The sequence below is a fragment of the Eucyclogobius newberryi genome, unplaced genomic scaffold (genome assembly GCF_026437365.1).
Source record: "Eucyclogobius newberryi isolate DKJ021-1_F unplaced genomic scaffold, fEucNew1.0.hap1 SCAF_1, whole genome shotgun sequence".
In the NCBI taxonomy this organism is placed as follows: domain Eukaryota; kingdom Metazoa; phylum Chordata; class Actinopteri; order Gobiiformes; family Gobiidae; genus Eucyclogobius; species Eucyclogobius newberryi.
This window is the reverse complement of record NW_027315723.1, coordinates 20,374,400-20,402,376: the sequence shown is the minus strand read 5'-3', so window position 1 is coordinate 20,402,376 and position 27,977 is coordinate 20,374,400. Positions and strand designations below refer to the sequence as shown.

Genomic DNA, 27,977 nt, shown 5'->3' with positions numbered 1-27,977 from the left:
AGCACATGGATCTATCATAATATAGTTCCCTCAGTGTACGGGGCAAAATGAAGACGGAGAAAGACAGTTCGAGCTGACTCAGAAGAAGACGGAAATCTACGGGAGACGAGCGATGCGATGCGCTCCGTTGCGCTAATAAACAAACGCACGTGTGTGTTGTATCAGTCCACACGGGGGAGGGGCATGTGCACTTCCGCCTGCGTTCTCAAATCGCCGAAAAATCGTCCATACCGCCTTTAAGTATGCAAGTATACATAGTGCCCCTTTAATTAAGTATACATAGTGCCCCTTTAATGAAGTATGCAAGTACACATAGTACATCTTTCATTAAGTATGCAAGTACACATAGTGCACCTTTCATTAAGTATGCAAGTACACATAGTACATCTTTCATTAAGTATGCAAGTACACATAGTGCACCTTTCATTAAGTATGCAAGTATACATAGTGCACCTTTCATTAAGTATGCAAGTATACATCGCGCACCTTTCATTAACTATGCAAGTATACATAGTACATCTTTCATTAAGTATGCAAGTATACATAGTGCACCTTTCATTAAGTATGCAAGTATACATAGTGCACCTTTCATTAAGTATGCAAGTATACATAGTACATCTTTCATTAAGTATGCAAGCATACATAGTACATCTTTCATTAAGTATGCTAATAGACTCATAAAGCTGCATATACGTCTGCATTATGAAGTGGGCCTGATTTAGCCTGTAATATCAGAGTACAGTGCATGATATCAAAGACAAAGAACACGCCGCACTATGATGTGTGAGAGTGTGCTTCGTCGTAGGGAGCTCTATGAGTCACCGAAAAAGGCACAGAATTCATTAAAGACCAAAAAATGAAAGATGGACGGATTTCCTGTGGCTCGACGCCGCGGACAGAGCGCGCCGTTTCTGTATTTCTGTGTGTGTAGTTAGTTTCATCATTCACTAGCTTGCATGAAGCCAAAAAAAAAGAACTGCCGTTGCCATGGAAATCCCCCATGTTTGTTGCCGGTGCATAGAGATACATTAGCCAAGTGTCAAAAAAATAAATAAAAAAAACTTAACAAAAAAAAAGCTGTGGAACAACCTGCCAAACGACAGAGTCACTATCAGTAAATATATTTATCAATCTACAGTGTTAGAATACTTTTTAATGGACGGTTTAGTTAGTAATTAGCATCTTAAACTCTCCATGACATAGCAAGCTAACTGAGCTCGGATGGAATGTCAAAAAAACAGCCGTTGCCATGGAAATTCGCCATGTTTGTTGCTGGTGCATAGAGATAAGTTACATTAGTCAAAACTATATAAAAAAAGAACAAAAGAAGAACAAAAACGACCGAGCCACCACCGGTAAACACATTTATCAATCTAGTGTTCGAATACTTCAATGAACGGCTAGGTTTGGTCATTAGCAGCTTAATTAGTGCATTGTTTTAGCGTTAACAATAGGCTAACAATCCCGAGAAGTGCATGAGACGCTGGAATACATGTGCACGTTATGAAAACATTCTATAATATCGATGAAAACGAACAGAACTGTTAAAAAGAACAATGTTGAGGGGAAATATTAGCTTACAGTAGCGTAGGTTTCCCCCACAGGGCCAGCGTCTCCATAAATCACATGCAATGCATTCATTTTAAACCTATGGCGTCCTCAGGTGGACGGCTAACGCCACTGCATCATCCGGAAGCTCGAATCACGTCAGATGTGCAATGTTTTCAGCTATATTTTTTGTACTTTACGGCAGATCAGGTTATCGTTGCTGTAGTTTCATTGTGTTTTTTTTTAATTTTTGGTTGAATTTGCAGTTAAATAGGCCTGACTTCATGCTTACTAGACAGTGTACAATTAATATAAATCCTTAAATCTAACAATTTAACTAGAATATTAGTATAAACTTTGGCTAAAATCGGCGTAAAGATACAAAAAAAAACATATATATTGCTGAATTTACAAGGATTGTGGGATATTTTGCCCATTTCTAATCCCCTAAATCAGTAGTATTTCATCGCAAAAAGCGTCCGATACTATGAACGATCTGGGAACAGTAAATAAATCGTGCTAAACCTAAAAACGCCGTCGCCAAATCCATTTTTAATCTGATCTGGGGTCTGTTTCCGGCCCCGCACCGGAAGTGTGTTGCGCACTTCTACAGGAAATACTCCTCCGTTCTCACGCAGATTTTCGAGGCCGCCATTTTACCGACCTTACGGTAAGTAAACTTCACTTTGCCTTTTGTGTCCCGCGTGCATCCTGCCAAATAGCAAACAATGACGGTGTTTCGGGCCAATATCGCGCATTTTCGTCCAGTTTGAGCATTTATTACGTTGATTAGATCCACTCTACGGACAATATTCATGCACGTCGTTGTTGTTGTGCTACTGTTAGCTGCTGCAACGCTCTCTACCGAAACAACTGGCGACAATAATGTTTAATGTGTACATTTTATGAACGTCGACACGCATCAGCAATAGTTAATGTATTGTAGCCGTTTAAATAATTGTGAATTGTATACGTATTTATGACAAATGCTTTGTTATTGCAGTGTTTGAGCTCCTGTGTCCAAGTGATGTCCCTTGTGGATCAATAAAGTTTGATAATCCAGAAGTAAATATCCCACGTGACAGCATTATTATCGTTTTATTTAAACGTTTGTGCTTGTTCCATTAGCACTGAGCTTAAATATATTTTGTCTGAGCTGTGTTTGTTTCAAGAATTCAATTAAATTTTTTACTATTGACTGTCATTAATATATATAATTTAAAATAGTGTGATTGTAGTTATTTTTCAAAGAACTTGAATTTAGCACTGAACGAAATAGATTTCTTGCTTTAACGTCGTAATAATTACAGGCAAGGCAAGTTTAATTGTAGAGCACAATTTGTACAAAAGGCAATTCAAAGTTCTTCACGCAACAGGAAAAAATGCATTAAAATCAGAGAGACAGAAATCACAAAACAGTCATAAACAGACATAAAAGAGTGCAAATAAAACCCTTTCAATCATATACACAGCTAAACAAACCCATTTTTTAGCTTATATTTGAACATTGCCGGAGTAGAACCCGTCTCACAACTTCAGAATAATCTTACATTATAAGATCCAAAGTAAAAGTTCAAAAATGTTCTTATATTTTATGCAATTGCACCACAAATTGCCACATTAACAACAGTAGTTTTGTTCTGAATTCAAGACTACAGTAGGAAAAAAGTGATTGACATCCAGCGCTGTGACGACTAACTCCAGAACAACTGTGACTTCACATAATTATAATTAGTGTTTCGATAATCGTACCGGTTATCTGGACTGTACGGACTCTAAAACACACGACAAAAAGCATTATTACACAAAAACGCCACAAAAACGATGAAAATGTCAGATAAACTACATTATTACACATTATTCGTACATATTCTCTTCATTCGCCATATTTCAACCTTTTTATTGAGTAAAAAATCTATGAATGTACAACAGAAATAACCGTTTGACAGGTCGACCGATCATAAAAACAATCGAGTGTTTATTTCTCTTCCTTACTTCCTGGACAGTGCGGGACAAACGATGGCGGTCAGCGGGATCCTGCTCGAGTCGGCGTCCCACCCGGCCAACATGCTTGCGTCGCTGAACGAGCTGCGTCTCCGCGAGCAGCTCAGCGACATCACCGTCCGCGTCGACTTCCAGGGCGTCGCCGAAGAGTTCCGGGCCCACTGGTCGATGCTGGCGGCGTCCAGCGGCTACTTCAAGAGCGCCGCGCTGTCCGAGCACCGCGCCCAGGACAAAGTGCTGCTCACCAACATGCGCGCGGCCGACTTCCGGACGTTCCTGGAGTTCGTCTACACCGGGAGGGCGGAAGTCGGCGGGGGGAAAGTGGACGACGTGCGGGCGATGGCCAAGTTCCTGGACTGCCGGGAGCTGCTGGTGCTGTGCGAAGAAACGAGGAAACGTGAAAAAATACAGACGATAGCAACGGATTCTACTGCTGCCGCGGCGGAAAGGGAGAAGGAAAACAATCCGAGGAGGTCAAAGAGGAGGAAAAGGAAGAAGAAACCGGAGTCGGACGATGGCGATCACGCGCCGACGAGCGACGAGGCAAAGGGTAAAACGCCCGCGCTACGAGATGCGAGAGACGCGGCCGAAACGGACAAGGAAAGCGCGGACGATGACGAGGAAGAGGCGGAAGTTGAAAGTCCCGAACCCAAAAAGTCTAAAGGCGCAGTGCCGTCGGACGAAGAGTGGACACCGGAGGATAATGTTCCAAATGACTGTGGCGGCGACGGGTTTCTCGTTGGATTCGAGGGGCACGAGCCTTTGGGAGACGACAGCCTAGAGGAAGGGGAAGGGGAGGAGGAAGAGGAAGGGGAAGGGGAGGACACGGTGTTCAAGTGGACGTCTAAAGCTCAGTTCGAGTGCACCGAGTGTCAGCGAACGTTCCACTACGAGAAGAGCTTTTTAAAACACAGGAGGTGAGCGGGCGAGATGGTTTTCTTCTCATGTCCTTTGCTAGTTTTTTTGGCGTTCCTGTTAAAACGTGCGTTGCAGTGTTTTTTATATTTGTTACGGAGATGAAATTGTGGCTGATCGCGACGATAAAATATAATTGACGTCTTTTTTGAGAATCTTCATCGTTATCTGGTTATCAGGCTCTAAAACTCATATTGAATCAAAATGTCATAATAATAATACACTTTATTTATATATCTAGACGCCTTCCATCACAATATTTCAACCGTTTATTTGATGGATTAAAAAGAATAAATATCGCTGAATAATCAACTACTAAAATAACCATAAGTCGCAGCTCTAGTTATATCAAATACTGTATTTTTTTCATAGTTCTGGCCGGGGTGCGACTTAAGATTATATTTGTACTTATATACTTATACTCCGGAGCGACTTATGTGTGATCTTATTTGTTATTTTCACACTTGCAACAGCATTTCATACTCTAGTGCAATTTATATATGTTTTTTTTCTTCTCTTATGATGCATTTTTGGCTGGTGCGACTTATACTCCGGAAAATACGGTAACCTTAATTTACTAAATGAGAAGTCGATATTATTATTAAATTCCATCCGTAATTTTTTCCACAAACGACAAAATAAATAAATAAAAATAGTCTTAACGCTGCATTAAAAACAGCTTATTCTGCAGTATACAGCTGTACAAACCGAATTACACGTTTGTCCGTCCATAGGCCTATTTGTCTATATTTGCGTTTTGTCAGAAAAATCGCTATTAGATGTTTTTTCCCTAATAATAATAATAATAATAATAATAATAATAATAATAATAATAATAATAATAATAATAATAATAATAATAATAATAATAATAATAATAATAATAATAATAATAATAATAATAATAATAATAATAATAATAATAATAATAATAGAAGTAGGTTACTTCGTGTTGTAGTCCAGACGTGCATCAATCCAGCTTTTTCTGTTCTAATACTGATATTTTCACATATGCCGTCTAATATGTTCAGTATTCAGGCTTTAAGATAGGATTGGAAAACACCCCGTCCAAATAATTTTGTCCGGGGGTACAGAGGCCGACTAGGCGAAAAAACGAGTAGCTTAGGCATTCTCCGGATCACGGCTCGGCAGCCAATCAGAGCCAAGCACACAAATTTCGTTGATCGTTCAGCGCGCAGCATGCACATTTTCACTTGTAAACAGTAAACTGTAATGGTGGACTATCGTCAAATGCTTCCCGGCTCGATTTAATGATAATATTCCCTTTTTTTCTAAGATTTATAAATAAAATGGCCGTCCCGTCCACATTTTAAAATTCCCTGTCCAAAATACGGGAAGACGGGTCTCTATCTAAAAGCCTGTACGTATTCTATGATGTATTATACGATGTGATGTATTCTAATATGTTGTATACTCATTAAGACATTCTAGGCAACAACAGACATGAAATAGTGTGTAATAGTAGAACGTTTGAAGGCAGCAGTGTCGAGATTGCATTAAAATGACACCGTTACATCATAACGGTCGTGTTTTAGAATACTGACGATCCCTTGGACTGCTTTGCCTCCCGCAGCACTTACCACGGCGTGATGTCCGAGATCGTCCACCGCTGCAAGATCTGCCAGCAGTCGTTCGCCAACCGCAGCAACCTGAAGACCCACGAGAAGCACGTCCACAGCACCGAACGGCTTTTCTGCTGCGGCACCTGCGCCAAGGACTTCAAGCGGAAGAAAGACCTGGTCCGACATCAGCGACAGGTGAGGGAACACTGAGGGGGCGCGGCGGTCGTGGAGCTGAGGAAACTGTGAGGGGGCGCGGCGGTCGTGGAGTTGAGGGAACTGTAAGGGGGCGCGGCGGTCGTGGAGCTGAGGGAACTGCCAGGAGGGGGGCGCGGCGGTTGTGGAGCTGAGGGAACTGCCAGGAGGCGGGCGCGGTGGTCGTGGAGCTGAGGGAACGGCGAGGGGACGCGGCGGTCGTGGAGCTGAGGGAACTGTGAGGGGGCGCGGTGGTCGTGGAGCTGAGGGAACTGTGAGGGGGCGTGGCGGTCGTGGAGCTGAGGGAACTGTGAGGGGGCGCGGCGGTCGTGGAGCTGAGGGAACTGTGAGGGGGCGCGGCGGTCGTGGAGTTGAGGGAACTGTGAAGGGGCGCGGCGGTCGTGGAGCTGAGGAAACTGTGAGGGGGCGCGGCGGTCGTGGAGCTGAGGGAACTGCCAGGAGGGGGGCGCGGCGGTTGTGGAGCTGAGGGAACTGCCAGGAGGCGGGCGCGGTGGTCGTGGAGCTGAGGGAACGGCGAGGGGACGCGGCGGTCGTGGAGCTGAGGGAACTGTGAGGGGGCGCGGTGGTCGTGGAGCTGAGGGAACTGTGAGGGGGCGTGGCGGTCGTGGAGCTGAGGGAACTGTGAGGGGGCGCGGCGGTCGTGGAGCTGAGGGAACTGTGAGGGGGCGCGGCGGTCGTGGAGTTGAGGGAACTGTGAAGGGGCGCGGCGGTCGTGGAGTTGAGGGAACTGTAAGGGGGCGCGGCGGTCGTGGAGCTGAGGGAACTGCCAGGAGGGGGGCGCGGCGGTCGTGGAGCTGAGGGAACTGCGAGGGGACGCGGCGGTCGTGGAGCTGAGGGAACTGCGAGGGGACGCGGTGGTCGTGGAGCTGAGGGAACTGTGAGGGGGCGTGGCGGTCGTGGAGCTGAGGGAACTGTGAGGGGGCGTGGCGGTCGTGGAGCTGAGGGAACTGTGAGGGGTCGTGGAGCTGAGGGAACTGCCAGGAGGCGGGCGCGGCGGTCGTGGAGCTGAGGGAACTGTAAGGGGGCGTGGCGGTTGTGGAGCTGAGGGAACTGTGAGGGGGCGTGGCGGTCGTGGAGCTGAGGGAACTGTGAGGGGGGCGCGGCGGTCGTGGAGCTGAGGGAACTGTGAGGGGGCGCGGTGGTCGTGGAGCTGAGGGAACTGTGAGGGGGCGAGGCGGTCGTGGAGTTGAGGGATGTGTAAGGGGGCGCGGCGGTCGTGGAGCTGAGGGAACTGCCAGGAGGGGTGCGCGGTGGTCGTGGAGCTGAGGGAACTGTGAGGGGGCGCAATGGTCGTGGAGCTGAGGGAACTGTGAGGGGGCGCGGCGGTCGTGGAGCTGAGGGAACTGTGAGGGGGCGCGGCGGTTGTGGAGTTGAGGGAACTGTGAGGGGGCGCAGCGGTCGTGGAGTTGAGGGAACTGTAAGGGGGCGCGGCGGTCGTGGAGCTGAGGGAACTGCCAGGAGGGGGGCGTGGCGGTCGTGGAGCTGAGGGAACTGCGAGGGGACGCGGCGGTCGTGGAGCTGAGGAAACTGCGAGGGGACGCGGCGGTCGTGGAGCTGAGGGAACTGCCAGGAGGGGGGCGCGGTGGTCGTGGAGCTGAGGGAACTGCCAGGAGGGGGGCGCGGTGGTCGTGGAGCTGAGGGAACTGCGGGGGGGACGCGGCGCGATCCGGCGATGTCAAATGGAGTTGTGTTTGACCTGAACGCCCTTGAGGGAAATGCTGGGCTGCAGCTACCGAATATTTTATCAATCGGTAAATTTTTTTGTACATTTGTAAATGTTTTAAAAACGTATTAAATATTTATATATATTTTTTTAAATATTTTTTTTAAATAAACTTTATAATTTATAGTGATGAAGAAATAACAAAAAAGGAGTTTCTGTTTAGAATAACATATTCTATTCTTAATTTCACATACGTTTGTCCCCAAAACAGCATAATTTCACTTCAGTCCAAACTGTTTGTATATAAAGAATATATATATATAAAGGACTAATTCACAGTTTCAGTTGCCTTAAAATAAGAAACTTTATGTTGAGTGAGACCAGTGATGCTGGAGTTTTTGAACTGTAACTCTGAATTTTACATTTTGCAGCGTTAGCGCCGTGCGCTGTTCACTTTAGCCTAATTAATCGTTCGAGAATGTCTTCTTAGTCGACCAACATTTTTATTGGTCATCAAGTATTTATGTTGGAAAAAAGGGAAAGATGAGGAGTGAGTTAGCTGAAGACTTTGGAGTTTAATCTAACTTGTATACGTCTCATAACATAAAAGTACACCATTTACTAGTACTTCTCTGTACAAAGGGTTGTTTTTGCATGCACTCCAGTGCTGTCGTCTTTCAAGTGCAGTTCGGGTCAGTTTTGAGAGCTTTTGCGGTCGACAGGGCACAGTTTTAGTCACCCTCACCCCCACAATACCAAACACGTCACCTTTTGTCAGTGCGCGGGTCCTCGGGCTCGGTAATCATCATCCTCTTTGACTGACTTTCCTCTGCGTTCCCCCTCTCGAGGTGCACGAGCGCGAATACAGCAAGCAAATCTGCAGCGTCTGTGGGAAGACCCTGAGCTGCAAAAACAACCTGCTCCTGCACGAGCGGATCCACACCGGGACCAAACCGTACCACTGCTCTGTGTGCAACGCCAGGTTCACCCAGAAAACCGCCCTCAACATGCACTACAGGTAAAGAGACGGACAGAAACGAGCGCCAGAAACAAGCGCGCAATTCATTACGTATTCGTGGAGGTCTGATAATTGTTACTTTTAATACAAATGAACATATTGTCGCATCAAGTAGCAGTAATGGTAAGACAGGACCACAACTACACACAGGGCCGGCCCAGCCTATAAGCGAACTAAGCAGCCGCGTAGGGCCCCGAGGCTTTAATAGGGCCCCCAATCTGGCAACCCGTCTTATGAGAAGTGCAAGCGCAGCGTGCGCCACTAGTGTAGTAGCGCTGCTGGCGCGGCAGCGCACACAGCGGTAACATATAAGGCACAAACTGCATTTATTTGTAATGACAATCTGGCAACCAAGACACCAAACCTGCACTGATTGGGCAACTGCATTATGCGCGAGCAGAACGAGAGCAAAACATAAACACAACAGAACATGGTCCCTGCGTGGTCCTTATGTCCAGAGGAATATATCCCCCCGATGCCGAAAAACGAAAGAAGAAACTTCTTGACGATGTAAAGAAACTGCAAACTCAACAACACTTTCCAGGTATTGAACTTCTCTTACAAACAGACGGTTAATGCTGCTGTTTGAAACAACACGATTCTGTCACGTTAGTTCGCTCAGGCTGGAGGCGACGAGAGCTCTGCCCCGCGCATAATATGTGTCTGAATGAAAGATAATAAGCTTAACATTTACACCAGCCCCGTAGTGTTAGCTGCAGGTGAGGCCGGTGAGGGGCGTCTATGCCCCGGTCACTAGAGGCGGAGATCCGGTCCGGACGAGCGCCGTCTCGTCCAGAACCTCTGATGTGAGACTTTGGAGTGAACAGTGTGCGGCCCTGTCCCGGGCCCCTGTCCCGGGCCCCTGTCCCGGGCCCCTGTCCCGGGCCCCTGTGCAGCCTCAGTCAGAGATGAGCGGGTTTGAGTTTGCGTCCCTCTCTCACATCACCATGTGTGAGATCAATCGTGACTCGTGATGTCTGTTTTACTTCTTAACGTGCAATAAGAGGAACGTAAAGGTGCAGGAGTCCAGTGTGTGATGTTCTGATCAGAACAAACATTTATATTGTAATTCACTTTTAATAGAGCAATAAAACATTTCAATTTATTTAAAAAGCATCATTAGACTATTTGTTATAAATTATAATAAATTGATAGTGAAAAATAACCAGACATATTATGATTACGTCTGTTATAGAATAATACTATATATTTTTATACAAAAGTGGCAAAGTTGCAGAAACGCAGTCTCTTCACTATAGCGAGGTTTGGACCTTCACTTCTCGTTCTGTTCATTCTCTGGGAATAACATGTTTGCACTGTTTTATCAGTGTTAATTGTTAATCAAGCAATGCTTATGCCATTTGTTTAATTTAATATAACTTGTTTTGTCACTTTGGCAAGAAGGAACAGTTGGGAGCTGTAAAAGATAAATTAGTAAGGATAACTATTACTTTTACATTTTCAGTTAAAATTAATCAATTTGACCATCATTATTTTTCATAGCCAATATTGTATTGAGTAATTAAGTACACTAATGTATTAATAACTGGCTTTAGTCATTTTCTCCTGGCACAGTTTCATCACATCATCATTTTATAGCATTACAACCTCAACATTTTACTCTTACTTTAGCCGGCTGGACCACATTAAAATGCAGCAGAAGACCCAAAAAAGGTCTGAAAATTTCTGGGGGAGGGCCCCCAGACCCCCCTGTTCATTAGTTTAAACTGCTAATGTGGCTGTCGACCCTTAACGCCCACAAATACGCACAAAAACATATCTGGGACGTGTGTTATTTGTACAGGGAGTAGAGGTGATGTCAGCGGAATACCAAGTTGCATTGTGGGATTTAAGTTATCAATATTTGAGCTTGTGAGGTGTTGAGAATAAACTAACTGGCAAACGGATGCCCTGGAGTTTTGGTGCGCTTTGTTAGCGTTGAAGAAAGTTCCCATATGTGAATTGTTTACTGACAATGGCAATAAAACTGATTCTGATGACGTGGTGAGGGGCCCCCAAAAATGTTTTCGCTTAGGGCCCCCTGAAGGCTTGGGCCGGCCCTGACTACACACAACCATTATTTTATCAGTGGACTAGTCAAACGCAAAAGTATTTACGAATAAAGTGCATTACTGATGAAAGTAAGAAGTCTTTAATTCGTTTTTCCACATTTTGATTTAATAATGGCGCCGTCTTTGTTATTAAAGGTCTTGTGTGCTTGAGTCTGTACAGTCCGGATTATGACTATCAAAATATGTCGAAATACCGTATTTTCCGCACTATAAGGCGCACTTAAAAGCCTTATAATTTTCTCGCCTTATAATCCAGCGCGTCTTATACATGGATTCATTCAAACTGACCTCGAAGCGATTTTGTGCGGTGCACATTTTGTTTCTCTTAATGCGCCTTATACATAAAAAATTATCGAAAATATACCATTATTTGACAGTGCTCCTTATAATCCAGTGCGCTCTATAGTGTGGAAAATACGGTAGTTTATTGACGATCGCAGCCTTAAAAGGCACTGTAGGAGGTCAACTAGTAAAACCCATCCACATCTGCACTAAATCATGGCTCAATCAAACCATAAATTGGCACAAATTCAATGTACATTATAGAACATTGTACTGTCTGAATAAGTGCAGCCTGTCTATTTCTTAGCACTATTTCTTAGCTAAATTAAGTACATTTGTACAAGTTTGTAAGATTATAAAAGTAATTAACTACATATATTGCAAGACAGACCTACACAACTGCAAATTAGTAACATTTTGTATATCAGCCTGGATGTTAGCAGTTTTATTTCTGTTGTATAAGAACATTTTAGACATTAGCTCTTTATGGTTGCATTTGTTGCAGATATTATATTTAATATCTCTGTAATGACTGGGCCAACATGAAACAAAAACCGATAGAAACGTTAAAATGTTTTCTATTGACGACACACCTGAGCTAAGGCTAAATATACGCTTTACTTTTGTATAAATGCAGCATCGGACAATCTTGAGTAAATTATTATTTATGTTTAAGAGTACATTTTGTACATGAGTACATGTTCCCTGTATTTGTGCAATAAGATGTTTTTACCCTCTAATTTCAAATTAATAAAAACATGTCTCATTAGGACTGTAATTAATCAAATTATGATCAGGCACCATTGTCTAGAATATTTGTTATAATATTCATCAAGTAATGGCTGTTTAAACTACTATGATGTTGTGCAGGACGCATACCGGAGAGAAGCCTTTTGCCTGCACCATGTGCACCGCTCGATTTACACAGAAACAGATGCTGACCAGTCACATCCGCTCACACACAGGTAAAATCTACATTATACCTCATATTTTAGAGTCAAATGGCAACAACACTATGAGTTATTGTGTTTTTTTTCTGCTTTTTCTCCTCTTTTCCTAGGAGAGAAACCTTTTATGTGCGAAGCGTGTGGTAAAAGTTTTTCGTCCCGTGAATATTTGCGACATCATTTGAACATTCACACCGGAAACAAGCCCTTTAAGTGCGAGCACTGTGGGCGGGGCTTCTCACAGAGGAACTCCCTCAACCAGCATGTAAAAATACACACAGGTACGTGGAAGAGGTACTGCGTCCTGTTATACTCTGAATCACTACATGTTCATACTCATTTCTACTCTTGCCATTCGCCGCCATATTAGAGCGAGTTATGAACGTAAACAAACTCTTATAGAAAAATACATTAACTCTTGTAAAGTTCAATCTTAAAGTGCCTCTGACAGATTGGACGACTCATTAAAAAGAAATGCAGTTAGGCTTTTATATATTATTTTAAAACTTATCTCAGAACAGCAAATTTTTTAGGTTTATAATTTCACTTCCTGTTTGTAATTGATGACATCACACTGGGAAATTACCCAGCAAACACTGGGCCCAAAAAATTGACACGTGAAAATATATTAGAGTGACTTTATTTAGTTGAATTATGTCAAAAAAAGTTGTTTCTTTGTGTAAATTCTACATAAACTTCGACTGGAATGAGTGTCCCTGGTGTGATGTCACTTCCTGTCTTTCTACAGATTTTTCAAAGTTTTCTCCACAAATACCTGCTCGATTGGTGTAAAACTAATGTTTATGTACAACAAGTATAAATACACCAAATAAAGTCAAAATTAGAACATGGTAAAAACCTGTCATACGCCCTTTAACAGGCTACACTGGTAAAAACACAGTGGCCTTTAAAAAAAAAAAAAAAGATTTGCTTCCAGGTCGTACGTGATGCAGTAAATGACTTGTTCATGTCTTTGATTTGCATGTTTTGCTTGGTGATGGCGCGGTTACCGTAGGCGACCGTCCTTACGCCTGCCCGTTCTGTGAGAAGCAGTTCACTCAGCTCAACGCCTTGCAGAGGCACCGCAGGATCCACACGGGGGAGAAGCCCTACATGTGCAGCATGTGTAACCGCACCTTCACCGACAAGTCCACGCTGCGCCGACACACCACGGTAAGCGAGGCGCGCCACCGGCCACGCCCAAAAAGATGAATTTAATGAGCAAATCCCAGGCTGCAGTTATGTAGATGCTATTCTATACTCTCCAAATGATGGGATTTTATTGTGTATAAACCTGTTAAGTACTGTTTCAGACAAGTTCTGAAATGCATGTTTATGACATTTAAAGATTGAAAAACACAGTGGAAATGTGCCGAAAAGCTCAGATTGCTCAGTAAAACATGAAAAACTTAAGAGGTTATCGGTGTGCACTTGAGCAAGACACTTACCCACCACTTGATTGGGGAAAAGTGAAATAATAAGCCACTAAATTGTACAGAAAAATTAAGCGCCAAGATTTTATTTTAATGTAGGACCTATTACCGTATTTGCTGGATTATAAATCGCACCCTTATGCATAGTTTTTGCTGGGATGAGATTTATACTCCAGAGCGACTTTTATGTGGTATTATTTGTTCTTTTCACACTGTCAACCTACGTTAACATACCAGACACTTACCACAGTTCTGTCTGTGTGTCATGTACCTGAAGGTGTTAGCGTTAGCATACGTACACCTATTCACCATGTTCTCTAATCTGTTATTATTTTAAACTGCATTTAAAGATTAAATGTCTGTTCTTGGTCTTGGATTTTAGCAAATACATTTTGCCAAAAACATATTCTCCAATGTGACTTATATATGTTTTTTTCTTCTCTATTATGCATTTTTTGTCTGGTGTGACTTCTACGGTTGTAATTTTAGTAATAATAAAAGGTAATCGTCTCAAATCTTTTCCTTCTTATTTCAGACCCATTCTTCTGACGCTCCCTGGACGTCATATTTAGTGGTGCTAGAAGGAAACATCGAAGACAAAAAAAACCCAGAGGAGCTCAAGAAAAAGTCTCCCAAAACTGTGGATAAAAAGAACAAGTTAAGTACCAAGGAGGGAGACGAGGCCAAACCCGCCAGGAAGTCCGAAACGACAGAGACATCAACCGTTACCGTCCCGCCGAATTGGGCTAGCCACGGAGCTATTGCTTTGGTTAGCCACGCCGCGCTCGGGGGCATCACTGTCATCCACACAGAAATACCAGCAGGAACCAAACTCCAGCCGGTCGTCAATACCGATAGCACCGGAGCTAGCGTGCTATCCTTGGACAATTCATCTATAACCGTACCTTTCTCGATAGCGGCTAGCGTAGCTCAGTCTATGTCTACTGCGACAATCCCTGCCGTTACCATTTCGGACGGTGCGCTAGCGATCGTTTCAGAAAGCCCAACTATTAGCACGCAGTCTGTCCTAGAGGTGGCAGCGTCACAGACAATTTTAGCTTCGGGATCCGATTCGAAATCCAACGACGAAAATATTGTAGTGCTAAATGATGAATCTGAGGTTGAGAATGTGGAGACAGAGGTCGTTACGAATCTTGAAACCGAGGTTGTTACGACGACTGAAATAGAAGAAGCAAAAAGTGAGGCTAAAGATGACAACAAAAGGCAAAATTAAACACAAGGTCTTTCTAGAATTCTGATAGTATTGTATTCAGGTGGAAACGACAGACAATTTTAGATTCGGGATCAGACTCAAATTACAACGGAAATATTGTAGCTGCGAATGCCGTGAGGCCGAGGTCGCTGCGAGACTGAGGGACCGAGGTCGCTGCGAGTGTTGTGAGACTGAGGGACCGAGGTCGCTGCGAGTGTCGAGAGACTGAGAGGCCGAGGTCGCCGCGAGGGTCGAGAGACTGAGAGGCCGAGGTCGCCGCGAGTGTCGTGAGGCCGAGGTCGCTGCGAGTGTCGTGAGACTGAGGGACCGAGGTCGCTGCGAGTGTCGAGGCCGAGGGACCGAGGTCGCTGCGAGTGTCGAGAGGCCGAGGGAGCGAGGGACCGAGGTCGCTGCGAGTGTGGTGAGACTGAGGGACCGAGGTCGCTGCGAGTGTCGAGAGGCCGAGGGACCGAGGTCGCTGCGAGTGTCGAGAGGCCGAGGGACCGAGGTCGCTGCGAGTGTCGAGAGGCCGAGGGAGCGAGGGACCGAGGTCGCTGCGAGTGTCGAGAGGCCGAGGGAGCGAGGGACCGAGGTCGCTGCGAGTGTCGAGAGGCCGAGGGACCGAGGTCGCTGCGAGTGTCGAGAGACCGAGGGAGCGAGGTCGCTGCGAGTGTCGAGAGGCCGAGGGACCGAGGTCGCTGCGAGACTGAGGGACCGAGGTCGGACACTGAGGGACCGAGGTCGCTGCGAGTGTCGAGAGACCGAGGGAGCGAGGGACCGAGGTCGCTGCGAGTGTCGAGAGACCGAGGTCGCTGCGAGTGTCGAGAGGCCGAGGGACCGAGGTCGCTGCGAGTGTCGAGAGACCGAGGTCGCTGTGAGACTGAGGGACCGAGGTCGCTGTGAGACTGAGGGACCGAGGTCGCTGTGAGACTGAGGGACCGAGGTCGCTGCGAGTGTCGTGAGACCGAGGTTGTTATGCGGGCGAGTAGGCTAAAGATGACAAAGAACAACATGAAACATGAGGTCTTCTAAAATTCTAATACTTTATTGTATGTTGGTAATCGAATAATATATGAAATGTAGTTATTTATTTGACATAGCTGCGTGAAATGTTTAGTCTCTTTAAAACTGGCAAGCTTCATTGTTGTCACGGATGAAATAAACCTAAATGAAAGCAAATATACAATCTGTTTATTCAGTGTGTACTTTTTGAGTTGCATCGAGACCTTCGACCGAGACACAAAAGCGAAGTGGAAGCAAAGTGAAAACGTTTCTGCAGCTGAACTTTCCTTCAAGATCAATAAGAATATTATATTTAACATTCTTTTGAACAGCTAAGTGCAAAGACGGAACCAGATGACTTCACTTGACGGATGGAACACTTGTAGAGAGTCATTTATTAACACGGACAGCCTGCTCGTGTCGACACTAAACCAGTCTTCATCAGGGCTTCTTTGTTTCACGATTTGGGGAATATTATCTCGCTGGGCTCAAATATCAGCAGAGCTTATCCTCCATCGTTGTCACTGGATTCTGAACAATCGGCCTTGAAAACGTAGCGGCCCCGATCGTCAGATTTTGAAGCGCCTCGCCCGAATAGACTAAATTAAAAGTGGTTCGATGTGGATTTTCTGAGCCGATATCAATAATGAGGCGGGAAAAAAGGGCGGAATAATGTGGTGAAGGAGAGAGAATGTAAGATCTAAATAAATACACAAATTGACACATTTTGGCGTTATCGATTTCTCTTGGGCATTTGTGAACAACACACCAAAATCTGATCAAATAATTTAGATTTCTGATTATCACTGGCCATTTAAATGTACCCCGACCAAAAGGATTCAATAAATTGCACAGAAATATAGCGGAGTTGCTTCAAATTAAACCGGGAGCTCCAAAGTACTGCAGTGTGGATCTACTTTCTCCTCAGAACGGACTCGGCACGCCATCTACAAAACCCATTAAAAACCAGCAGAAGACAGACGTTTGAAGTTTGAATTGACTAACTTTATTGTCCATTCGCACAAGCACACACGGTACATCATAGAATTATTCCATCTCGACACAGTGGTCAACTATTCCCTTTAGTAAAAACTTTGGTCTGGCTCACGAAGGAGAATGTACAGCAACACTATAGTACACTTTAAAGGTACGCGCTGTTAGGGTGGGGAGGTGTGCCGCGGCAGTAAACCTCCAGGGATGATTCACGACAAATTACCCGACTACGTGAACAAAACTGCAGAAAAATGAGCTAAAATGACTCAAATCCTCCATTAATTTACATTTGTTTATTTTGTCACATTTTGGTGATATAACTGCCATTATCAGTTATACAAAACAGATTTTGTCCCTTTCTATCCAACATTTCTTTGCTCGTATCAAAGTTTTTCCGATTTGTCCCATACATTTTTTAAAGAATGATCAACGCGGCTCATATTTATCAATTAGTTTGGTCGTAATTCAAAATAGGATTTCTTTAATACTTTTCTTATTCATCTGAAGCGGTGGTAAAGACTTCAACATTTAGTAATTTTATACATTTCTTTCCAACTGATGTCAAGCAGGTAATTATTGGTTCGTTGAAATATAGAACAAAAGTAGACAAATTTACAAAATAAAGAGTGAAAAACAATTCGTAGTAGTAACGGCACAAATCAAAATGACGGTTGAAGCTCAAGCACAAAGGATTTTATTACTATCGCATGTTAAAACACCAACTAAGACTCAGCGCAATCATATTCAAACATTTAAATACGATGAGCTATAACAAAGATACACTTACGTAAGTAAAGTGTGACGATGTGTGAATTCACCCCGTGACTCGCGATAAGGTACAAGTGTTTAACAGTCTTCACTTGGTGCATAAGATCTTTCATTACGTCTCTTACAGCTGCACAGTCTAAAATAAATATATAGTCAATTTAAATTATACACAACAAAAACGTCTTTATCAGGGCTGTAGAAAACGTGCAACACTCGATTGGGCCACTAGGGGGAGCGTGGAGTCGTGAAACCTCAATGAGCAAGTGGATTACGTTTTCTAGATTCAAACGTGCCCAGGACATAATAAAAAATAAATAATGAATGACAAAAACGCAGAAGACGGCAGAGCGGGTGCGCTGTGGTCAGTTCTAACATCGTGCTGCTTTCAAGTGCGTGTGGGCATGTCCGTACGATGCGTTTAAGTGCCTTTGGTGGAGTTCATGTAGATACAATTCAAACTATTATTTCAGTCGACCATTTTGTTCAATTTAAACTGAATTTTTATGTTTTTGCACTGAGATTTTAGGCATTGTGTTGATTTTTAACTGTAAAGCAAAACGTCATTTCTTTGCTAGTTTAAATGAATTTATCTCCAAGACAAAATATTGACAGGTTAAATCCACAGCATTTTTTACCTTTGTAAATCTTCGTAAAATTCCCATTTAGAGTTCAAATTATTTTGCACAAATGAACAAAACATTTTCTTGAGAGAATTTACTGTAGAAACCTGCCAAATAATAATAATCTCAAAATGTCAAATAAATTACACTTTATAGACTATTCCCATATTGAAATAATACAAAAATGTGGATTACCGTATTTTCCGGACTATAAATTGCACCTTTTTTCATAGGTTTGCCCGGGGTGCGACTTATACTTATACATGTTTTTTTCTTCTCTATTGTGCATTTTTTGGCTGGTGCGACTTATACTCCGGTGCGACTTAGTCCGGAAAATACGGTATGTTTTTTATGCTCACTTTTACTTCCATATTTCCTATAATATAATATCCATCAGGTTGTCGTTTTCCACTTCTTTCCTAACTCCAAACACAAATGACCGAGCGGCACTTGAAAGCGGCGTTCTCCGAGTACTACGGACGGGGGCTGTGTGTATTTATTGGTGTGTAAATATATGGGTGTGTGAAACATGCAGAGTGGCCGGTGCGCGGGCTCATTTGAGGTCGCCTTCATCGCCCTGGATGGTCTTCTTGATGCGCAGCAGGAGCGTCGTGTGCCACTGGTCCAAACGAGAGATGGAGTCGAACTCTTTCACCTGGAAACAAAACGAGGCGCAGGCGTTTGAACGTGAGCGCTTTGCCATTCCGACAACAGAATTTGGCTCTAAACTAGTCAAAATGCAGCCGTTTTGACCCGGTTCATAGTTCAGAACGCTGTAATGTAACGGAAACTGACGCAAAAGCTCAACCGCGATGTCAAAATCTCACAATGAAGTCATAGTTTTCCACTGAATACTGTAACGTAACGAAAACTGACACGAAACATTGTCAAAATCTCACAATAAAGTAATAGTTTTTCGTTATATCCAGCAGTTATTTTTTAGTTTCCCACTAAATACTGTAATGTAACAAAAACTGACACGAAGCTCAATGTCTTCACTGTCAGCGGAAACACTTTTTTAATTTTATATTTTTTCAAAACAACTTCGAAACGTGATTTCGTATCCATCTAAAGGATTTTGAGCCATAGGATTAATCTGACACTGAAACAACTAATCTGGTTAAACATTATTTTGTTGTGTATAAATTTAGATATTTAAAAATAACAGTAAACTTCTTGACAAATGAAGAGCGCCTTGTTTTAATCCTCTATTAGTGATGAAATGGTTATAAATCTCACAATAAAGTCAGTTTTTCATAATAATCTGGTTCAACATGATTTTGTTGATAAATTTGGACATAAAAAAAACAGTAAATCTGAAATCCTCCATCTGAAATGAGAAAACGTGAACGCAACTTTTCAAACGTTTTAAACTCTTATTCAGCCCAATTAAATTAAAGCTTTTTTACACTTTGACACATGAAGAGTCCCTGGTTTAAAGATGAAACTGTCTCACTATAAAGTGGATTAATTGAAAAAGGTGGTAGAACTCACCGCGTCCGTGAAGGCCTCGGAGTTCTGCTCCTCGTGGGCCTCCAGAAGTTTCTGTTTCATCACAACACGAAGGTTACTCGACAAAACGGCGTGAGATTTACAGCGCGTTAGGCGCTCGCGTTACCTTCAGCAGCTTGCATTCTCTCGAGTCGGAAAAAGCAGGGAACATCTCCTCGTACTTCTCGATCGCGATCTGTGGGAGACGAAAACGTAAAAGAAGTCCAAAAATAAACACTTGTACCAAAGGTTAAATGACTTGATATCAAAATATGAACCTGGATTTGAGTGTTTTGATTAAATTAGATATAACGTTTCTGGTGATTTTGTTTTATTTTTATTGCTTTAATGACCAAGATAACATGACATTTCTGACTTAGGACAAAGCTAAAGGCTAACGTGTCTCAGAGCTAAAGGCTAACGTGTCTCAGAGCTAAAGGCTAACGTGTCTCAGAGCTAAAGGCTAACGTGTCTCAGAGCTAAAGGCTAACGTGTCTCAGAGCTAAAGGCTAACGTGTCTCAGAGCTAAAGGCTAACGTGTCTCAGAGCTAAAGGCTAACGTGTCTCAGAGCTAAAGGCTAACGTGTCTCAGAGCTAAAGGCTAACGTGTCTCAGAGCTAAAGGCTAACGTGTCTCAGAGCTAAAGGCTAACGTGTCTCAGAGCTAAAGGCTAACGTGTCTCAGAGCTAAAGGCTAACGTGTCTCAGAGCTAAAGGCTAACGTGTCTCAGAGCAAAAGGCTAACGTGTCTCAGAGCTAAAGGCTAACGTGTCTCAGAGCTAAAGGCTAACGTGTCTCAGAGCTAAAGGCTAACGTGTCTCAGAGCAAAAGGCTAACGTGTCTCAGAGCAAAAGGCTAACGTGTCTCAGAGCTAAAGGCTAACGTGTCTCAGAGCTAAAGGCTAACGTGTCTCAGAGCTAAAGGCTAACGTGTCTCAGAGCTAAAGGCTAACGTGTCTCAGAGCTAAAGGCTAACGTGTCTCAGAGCTAAAGGCTAACGTGTCTCAGAGCTAAAGGCTAACGTGTCTCAGAGCTAAAGGCTAACGTGTCTCAGAGCTAAAGGCTAACGTGCATTAACTTAAATATAAAACACACACACTTGATAAAAGAACATAGGATGCGAAGTGTAGTGTTTTTGTACACGGGTTAGTTCAGTTTGTGATATTTTACCGGTATCGATTACATTTATTGTATGTTAGCATTAGCTTAGCGACAAAAGCTCTTACTTTTATAAACACTTAGACGTACCAGTTGAAGTATTTCCACTGTACGTAAAGGTCTGAACGTGCTCCGCTGTCTTCATCAATTATTCATTTATTTTAGACTCGGCTACTTCCCCGTAAGGCACGAATTAAACAGGAAGTGAACCTCTGCATTTTTAAAGAAAACACACTTGACGGGCAAAAAAGATGATTCCACTTATTTACGGGAATAAAGTTGTGTGCCCCAGATTTAAAGACAAATAAAGTAATTTCCCCCTCCTCTTGCGTCTCGACTGGTTGCCGCGACAACTTGCCTTGGCGTTGAGCTCGTCCACGATAAAATGGCACAGGGAGGCTTTAAAGAAATACTCCTTGGCGCTGTATTTCAGAAGCGGGTTGTCCATCACGTTGGTCCCGACCTGTGGGGAGAGAAATGAGTCGGGTTTGTAGAATAAAGATGAATACTAATACTAATACTAAATATAGCCGCAAGCGGCAATGATCGGCCCTCGCCACGCCGCCGCAAGAGGAGGGGGCGCTAACGCGCCCAAATTGTCCTTTTATTACATCTACTGCTGAATCTGTGACGCTGTCACATCTTCTCCCCTTTGTTTTACCATCAAAAAGCAATTTTATTTTGAATTCTTGGCAAAATGTGCGGCTTTGCCGCACAGACACCGTGACTCTTTGAATAAAAATGTGGATAACTTTTGATGGTCCACCCCTGAAGATGAGTCTCACCAAATTTCAGGTTAATATGTCTAACGCCCTAAGAGGAGTTCATGAAAGTCTAAAGTGTAAACATGTTCTGGCGATTTCCCCATTGGAATAACATGGGAGGTTTTGGTCATCGCTAATGCAAGGCCATAACAATTATGACATGGCTCTCATTGACTTTTTTGATGGGGCCAAAATTGAGTTGTGTGTCAAATTTCATATAATTTCGCAAAACTAAACATTTAACCTCCATATAAAATCTGTAGGGGGCGCTGTGGCGCCAAATTAATTTATTTCACTTCAAGTAGGTTTAGGGCAAAGAGTTTAACAACTGATTCTAATTTGACGCAATTCGGACTTTATCTGCGCAAACGGCAGAAATGTTAAATTTGGGAGATTTCTGAAATTCTTGCTACAGTTTGCGGCTTCGCCGCACAGAGACAGTGACAGGTATCAATGTAATTTGATTAACTTTTGATGTCCCACTCCTCAGTAGCATTTTCACCAAATTTCAGCTTTTTAGGGCCAACGCCCTGGGAGGAGTTCGTAAAAGTACGACGTTTGGAAAAACTCCCGAGTCATGCTTGAAGCAATATGGCCGACATTTGGTTGGGCGGACGGAGTTGCCGTAATAATATTTTTTACTTCTCTTGTCACCATCTACCTCTGCGCTTACGATCAGATTTTTTTGGGGTTATTTCCCATCTCTCAATGCATTTTTGGTACATTTGGGGGCACTGACGCGCCAATTTTTTTATTTTAGAAAAGGGAAATAGCCAGAATGTAGAGAGGCACGATTTTTAGAGGTGTGAACATTTTTGTGACTTTTCGTCAATGTTCACTGGGTGAAAAATAGGGGGGTTGGTCCCGAGAAGAAAGAAAGAATAATATTCTGATGCGAAAACAATGTTTCCCATTTTTCAAATATCATAAACTATACATTTTCGGAAAGCGCTCGCGCTTTCCTACCTCATGGTGTGGGTCCCTGGTCACTGACGGGTACTTTCGATAATTTTGAGTGGGCTCCGCCCACTTTGTGTTTTTGGCCCTCTATACAGTAATAATGTTCAATTTTTGCATTACATGCTTATATGCACGGAACATGCAAGAGATGGGGAACGTATTCGTGAGCTACTTAGCGCAAATGAGTGCTTTATATGTAAAGTGCTCGTTTAGTGCGCACTTTTGCACGGGCTTTGCACGGTAATGTTCCATTTTCCTACTACTAATTAGTATGCACGGGGCGTGCATGAGTGAAGGAGTGCGTTAGTGAGTGTTTGGAAGTGGGCGAGCGCTCTTTCGCAGGCCTTACGAGACTAATAGGCCTCTCGCCAGCTTGTGGCGCTCGGGCCTAATAATAATTCTGGGCGTGTCGTCGGTAGTAACTCACCTGCTCGTAGATTTCGATGGCCTTCTGGTACTGCTCCAACTGGGCGCAGTACGCTCCCACTTTCAGCAGACATTTGTTGGCCGAACTAGGAACAGCAGAACAACCATAATGTCACGTATTATTAGCAGTTCAAATATGTACCAGGTCGTGGCCATTACCTGTTGGATTCTTCTCCTTTGTAGTAGTCTGCGGCCTGTTCATAATGTGCGATGGCCTGTGGACAAAAGGAACGGTTTACGGTTTCAAATGCAAACACAGGGAAGCTTTCGTTGCACGGTCTCGAATGAACGGTCCAGGGTTTTGAGCGTTCCCCACCTTTTCCATGTCCACCATTTCAGACTCGTATATCTCGGCGATGCTGATGTGATGTTTGGCGGCGATGGTGAATCTTCCCTTCGAGAGGCGAGAGTGAACAAAGACATTAGTATGTTTGTGAATATGACGAGTAAAGAAAGTATTCGGCTAGAACAATGACTCTACAACACAAACTATTGAAACTAAAGCTGCCATTAACCATTGTTTTAGTGTTCCTTTTGTACATCGAGACGTTTTAAACACATTATCAATCAAATAAAGGTTGAACTATGAAAAGCGGAGCTTCTAAAGAGAGAAGATTTAAAAGTAAAGTGCATTATTGTTGACAAAAAAATATATTTTGTTCTTTTTGACATTTTGATTTACTAATGCCACTGTATTATTATTTTTTAAAGTATGCGTTTCAGAGCCTGTAAAGTTCCGATAACGGTAAATCAAAATACGACTATAATTTCTTATTGTCGATACGCTTTTGCAGCGTTAATGGCAAATATTTTTCAAAACAGAGACCAAATCAGGATTAAACCAGGAATAAAAAACAATTAAACCAGGAATAAAAAAAGGACAAAACCAGGAATAAAAAACAATTAAACCAGGAATAAAAAAAGGACAAAACCAGGAATAAAAAATAATTAAACCAGGAATAAAGCAGGACAAATCCAGGAATAAAAAATAATTAAACCAGGAAAAAAACAGGATTAAACCAGGAATAAAAGAGGATAAAACCAGGAATAAAAGAGGATAAAACCAGGAATTAAACAGAATCAAACCAGGAATTAAACAGACTCAAACCAGGAATGAAACAGGATAAAACCAGGAATCAAAAAGAATCAAACTAGGAATAAAAAAAGAATCAAAACAGGAATAAAAAAAAGAATCAAACCAGGAATTAAAAAAGGAAAAAAAAAACACGGAATAAAACAGGATTAAACGGGATTAAACCAGGAATAAAACGGGATTAAACCAGGAATAAAACTGGACTAAACCTGGTCCAAACAAGCTCAAAATCACACTTCAAAACCTTGTCTAAACTAAGACTAAATAAATGTCTCTAAACCTTTGACACCAGGAGAGTCCAGTATAGTACAGCTTAAGAACAGGGATGTCCAGATTATTGGGATAATCGTAAATATCCAAAAAAATTATAATCGTGACCATTTTAGAAGCAAAATTCAATCTTTTTAGTTAAATCCATCCTCCAGAAAATAGACCCAACTGTAAATAACGTTTAAACCAATTAAACTTTCAGACAAAATAACATTAAAAGTGATAACACTTTTAACGTTATTTTGTCTGAAAGTTTAATTTTGTAAAGCCGGACACAAACTTGAGGAAGAGAACCAAAGTGTAAAATAATAGCACATAGCAATAAGCAGGAGAAAGTGAAAGTGTGGAAGCTTCCGGTCTGGCACGACCCTTACCATGTCCGTGTAAATATCGATGGCGGCGTTTAAACACTTGATTGCCTCTGAGCAGCGTGAAGAAAAAAGGGAGAAGACACCACAACAGTTCAATGCAAAAAAAGCGTCAGCGGCGGTAAATCTTCCGTCGGCATGTTCGTGGTTGCTCGGGGCGTGTCGCGACCGCAGAGGCGTGCTCACCGTTTGGGTCGCACTTCTTGTAAGCGTTGCCCGCGTCGATGAAGCTGACGGCGCTGTCGTGCTTGTTCTGCAGCTGCATGTGGATGCGGGCGGCTTTGCAGAACGCTCCTCCGGCCGCTAAGGAAACACGCGGTCAGATGTGCAGTATTATTATTACCGTATTTTCCGGACTATAAATTGCACCTTTTTTCATAGTTTTGGCCGGGGTGCAACTTATACTTATATTTATACTTATATACTTATACTCCAGAGCGACTTATGTGATATTATTTGTTATTTTCACACTTGCAACCGCATTTCATTCTCCAGTGCGACTTATATATGTTTTTTTCTTCTCTATTATGCATTTTTTGCCTGGTGCGACTTATACTTGTTGTATGTAATAAAGTGATTCTTATTTTTTATTTATTTTATTTTCAGTGGACGGTGGAGCTGAAGGGACAGTCTTTTTTTCCCACTTTAAACAGTTGTACGTTTGTAAAAAAAAAGGGCAATATAAATAAAGTGGAATAGATCTGAACATATAAAAGTAGAAATTTAAAGTGAAATATAGTACACTGTGGTTATTTTTACCTTTTCAATTCCAGATTAAAACACTAGTAAAAGACCGTGAAGGCCATATTCATCCTACCAGGTCATAACAGTCACAATATTATTTAACAGCACAGGATTATTAAATGATCGTTACCGCCCCAGTTCTTGGCCATCTTGAACATGTTGGCAGCTCTGCAGTACATCTCGCACGCCTCTTCAACTTTTTGAGGGCCTCTGCGTGAACACAAACACAATACATCGTTATTGGCGTGAATAAAAGGAACCGGGAGAAGATTCATCTCATCAAGATTCATCTCATCAACGCTCTTTTCACACATCGTTAACATAAATATTTCCCTTTCCCCCGTGTTTATGCATCGGACCGAACTGGTGTAATGCACGACAAATGCGTAATATGATGTGGGGTCAAGGGTCGTGGTACAGGTCACAATCATCATTATGTCTTTGACTTGATTACTTTCCTTATTTGATGTCATAATTTAACCATAGCTCGGCTCCACAAACAGATCTACTTCACACCAAAACGTTAGTAATTTTGGTTTTGCTTGATTCTGAATTAATTTAAACCCTATAAAAAAGCATTGCCAGTTTTACTAGAATCCCGCGGACCAAAAACAACTGTCCCGAGGGCTGCATTTGGCCCCCCGGCCGTAGTTTGGACCATCTTGATTTTAATGTTTCCTACATACACACAAATTCAAAAAGAAAATAGATTTGAGTAAACACGTCTTCTGACCTTATAATCTGACCAGGTTGAGCTTTGGTAGCATTAGCATTAGCAACTGACATGTTGCAGTGATTTAGAAATACATTTTACAAACAAGCTAAAGACAAACAAAGCTGCCAAACGTATAGATGGCAGGAGAATATAACGTGTCGTTTTTAAGGCTTAACTGCTTAAATGTGGCGTGTATGCGTGGTGAAAACAGGCTGCGTGCCAACTGTCATGACGCTGTTTATCTTTGCTGCAGTGCTTTCTTTGCTCTCTCTTACCCTCCAAACATTCCTCCCAGAAAAGAGCCCGTGGATTTGACTTTCTTGTCCGCGTCGGCCATGAGCTGGATCGCCTCCTTCTCTTTCCCGGAGCAGTCCATTTTCTCCTCTATTGAAATTAAACTCGCAGCAACAAACTGAAAAATCCGGAGATGTTTCAGGTGCGGCGAGGATTACAGTGGTTTATTTATCGTGGGCGTGTCCTCGGAGGCTTTACCGCGGTGCAGTCTGGGAAATGCCGTTCTTCCACGTGTCCACCATGGTGTCCACGGATTTCAAAGAACGGAGATTATGAACGCGGCCAGGGCGATTAATAATTACATAAATAATTATTTTTGAATGCTTAAAATGTTGGGGGGAAACGTGTAGAATCGATTTAGTGCAAAATAACAAAATATCAAAGAAACTACAATTCCCATTTTTTCAGTTTAGTTACTTTACGAACAATAAATTTAAACGTTTAATTATAAATGTGACGCCTGTTTTTGTTGGGTTTAATGTAAAATTAAATTGAGTACATAATAATAAAAAAACAAAATTAGAAGTATTTTGTGTTTTTTCGACAGCAGAGGGTGCAACATCACTGCTAAATAACAGAACTTTATCTAAACAGTTGGACGTACACAGCGGTTAGTGTGATTGTGTGTGCAATAACTCTGGGTATTTGTTGTGCTGGAAAGTTAGATAAATGTCTTAATCGTCCGACAAAACACGTAAAATACAATGCATCGAAAGCAACTGTTTTAAAGTGGTAAAGATTTAACGTCAAATAAAACGTCTCCTGGGTTATTCATTTACTGCAGTATCAAATCTGCTTGTATAGTAAATGCTTATCAAGTAGTATTTATCAGTTTTAAAAGCCCTGCGCTGGAGCGAAATAGTACATTGGTTTCAGGTATCGTTTATTCTAGTCTGTTGTGAAGAAGTAGTAGCTTTTGATTAAAATTGTAACAAAAAAACAAAAAGATAAGTTGTCTTGAGCTGTAAATTTAGATAGTTTCTTAAGGAATATGGTTTTAACACATATGATTGCATTTTTGCTTTGCACGCAGGGATGTAAACACCTAATTCTGGGCCCTCTGAGGTACAGAACGTCCCCCAAATGCATAATCTTGTAACCGTGTCGTCTCGTGAATAACTTAAAACTACGATACAAATGAAATACGCGTCCTAGAACGACCAAACATCGAGCTTGAACCGCGCATCGACCTCATCGAGACTCGAGCAAGAAAGTGACACAAACAGATTCAAAGAGCCGACTTTCCCTCAAATTTTCATTTTGGATTTGACACCGTCGTGGCAGTACACGTTATTTACAACATTCGTCCAGCTTTAAAGGGCATTCACACCATGCACTTGTCGCCCTTTTACATTTTCGTAGCTGGATTTGTGCGATTATGACATGAGGATACATTGCATACATTACAGTCAGTGAACACGT

The 27,977-nt window shown here is 42.6% G+C and overlaps 2 protein-coding genes across 2 annotated transcripts; one reads left to right on the top strand and one right to left on the bottom strand.

The window, feature by feature from the left end:
* Nucleotides 1-2,172: 2,172 nt before the first annotated feature.
* Nucleotides 2,173-15,121, top strand: gzf1 (GDNF-inducible zinc finger protein 1). The gene is made up of 8 exons (XM_072440129.1): nucleotides 2,173-2,218; nucleotides 3,555-4,469; nucleotides 6,062-6,245; nucleotides 8,775-8,944; nucleotides 12,169-12,263; nucleotides 12,359-12,526; nucleotides 13,261-13,418; nucleotides 14,214-15,121. Exons 2-8 carry the CDS (start codon nucleotides 3,568-3,570, stop codon nucleotides 14,910-14,912), a joined length of 2,376 nt encoding a protein of 791 aa, XP_072296230.1. The 5' UTR covers nucleotides 2,173-2,218; nucleotides 3,555-3,567; the 3' UTR covers nucleotides 14,913-15,121.
* Nucleotides 15,122-16,883: 1,762 nt separating this feature from the next.
* napbb (N-ethylmaleimide-sensitive factor attachment protein, beta b) lies at nucleotides 16,884-26,754 on the bottom strand. The gene is made up of 11 exons (XM_072440131.1): nucleotides 26,537-26,754; nucleotides 25,677-25,756; nucleotides 24,989-25,105; nucleotides 24,809-24,855; nucleotides 23,388-23,465; nucleotides 23,231-23,286; nucleotides 23,073-23,157; nucleotides 21,280-21,384; nucleotides 19,893-19,961; nucleotides 19,769-19,819; nucleotides 16,884-18,929 (listed from the first exon to the last, which is right to left on the bottom strand). Exons 1-11 carry the CDS (start codon nucleotides 26,635-26,637, stop codon nucleotides 18,828-18,830), a joined length of 891 nt encoding a protein of 296 aa, XP_072296232.1. The 5' UTR covers nucleotides 26,638-26,754; the 3' UTR covers nucleotides 16,884-18,827.
* Between the last annotated feature and the right edge of the window lie 1,223 nt (nucleotides 26,755-27,977).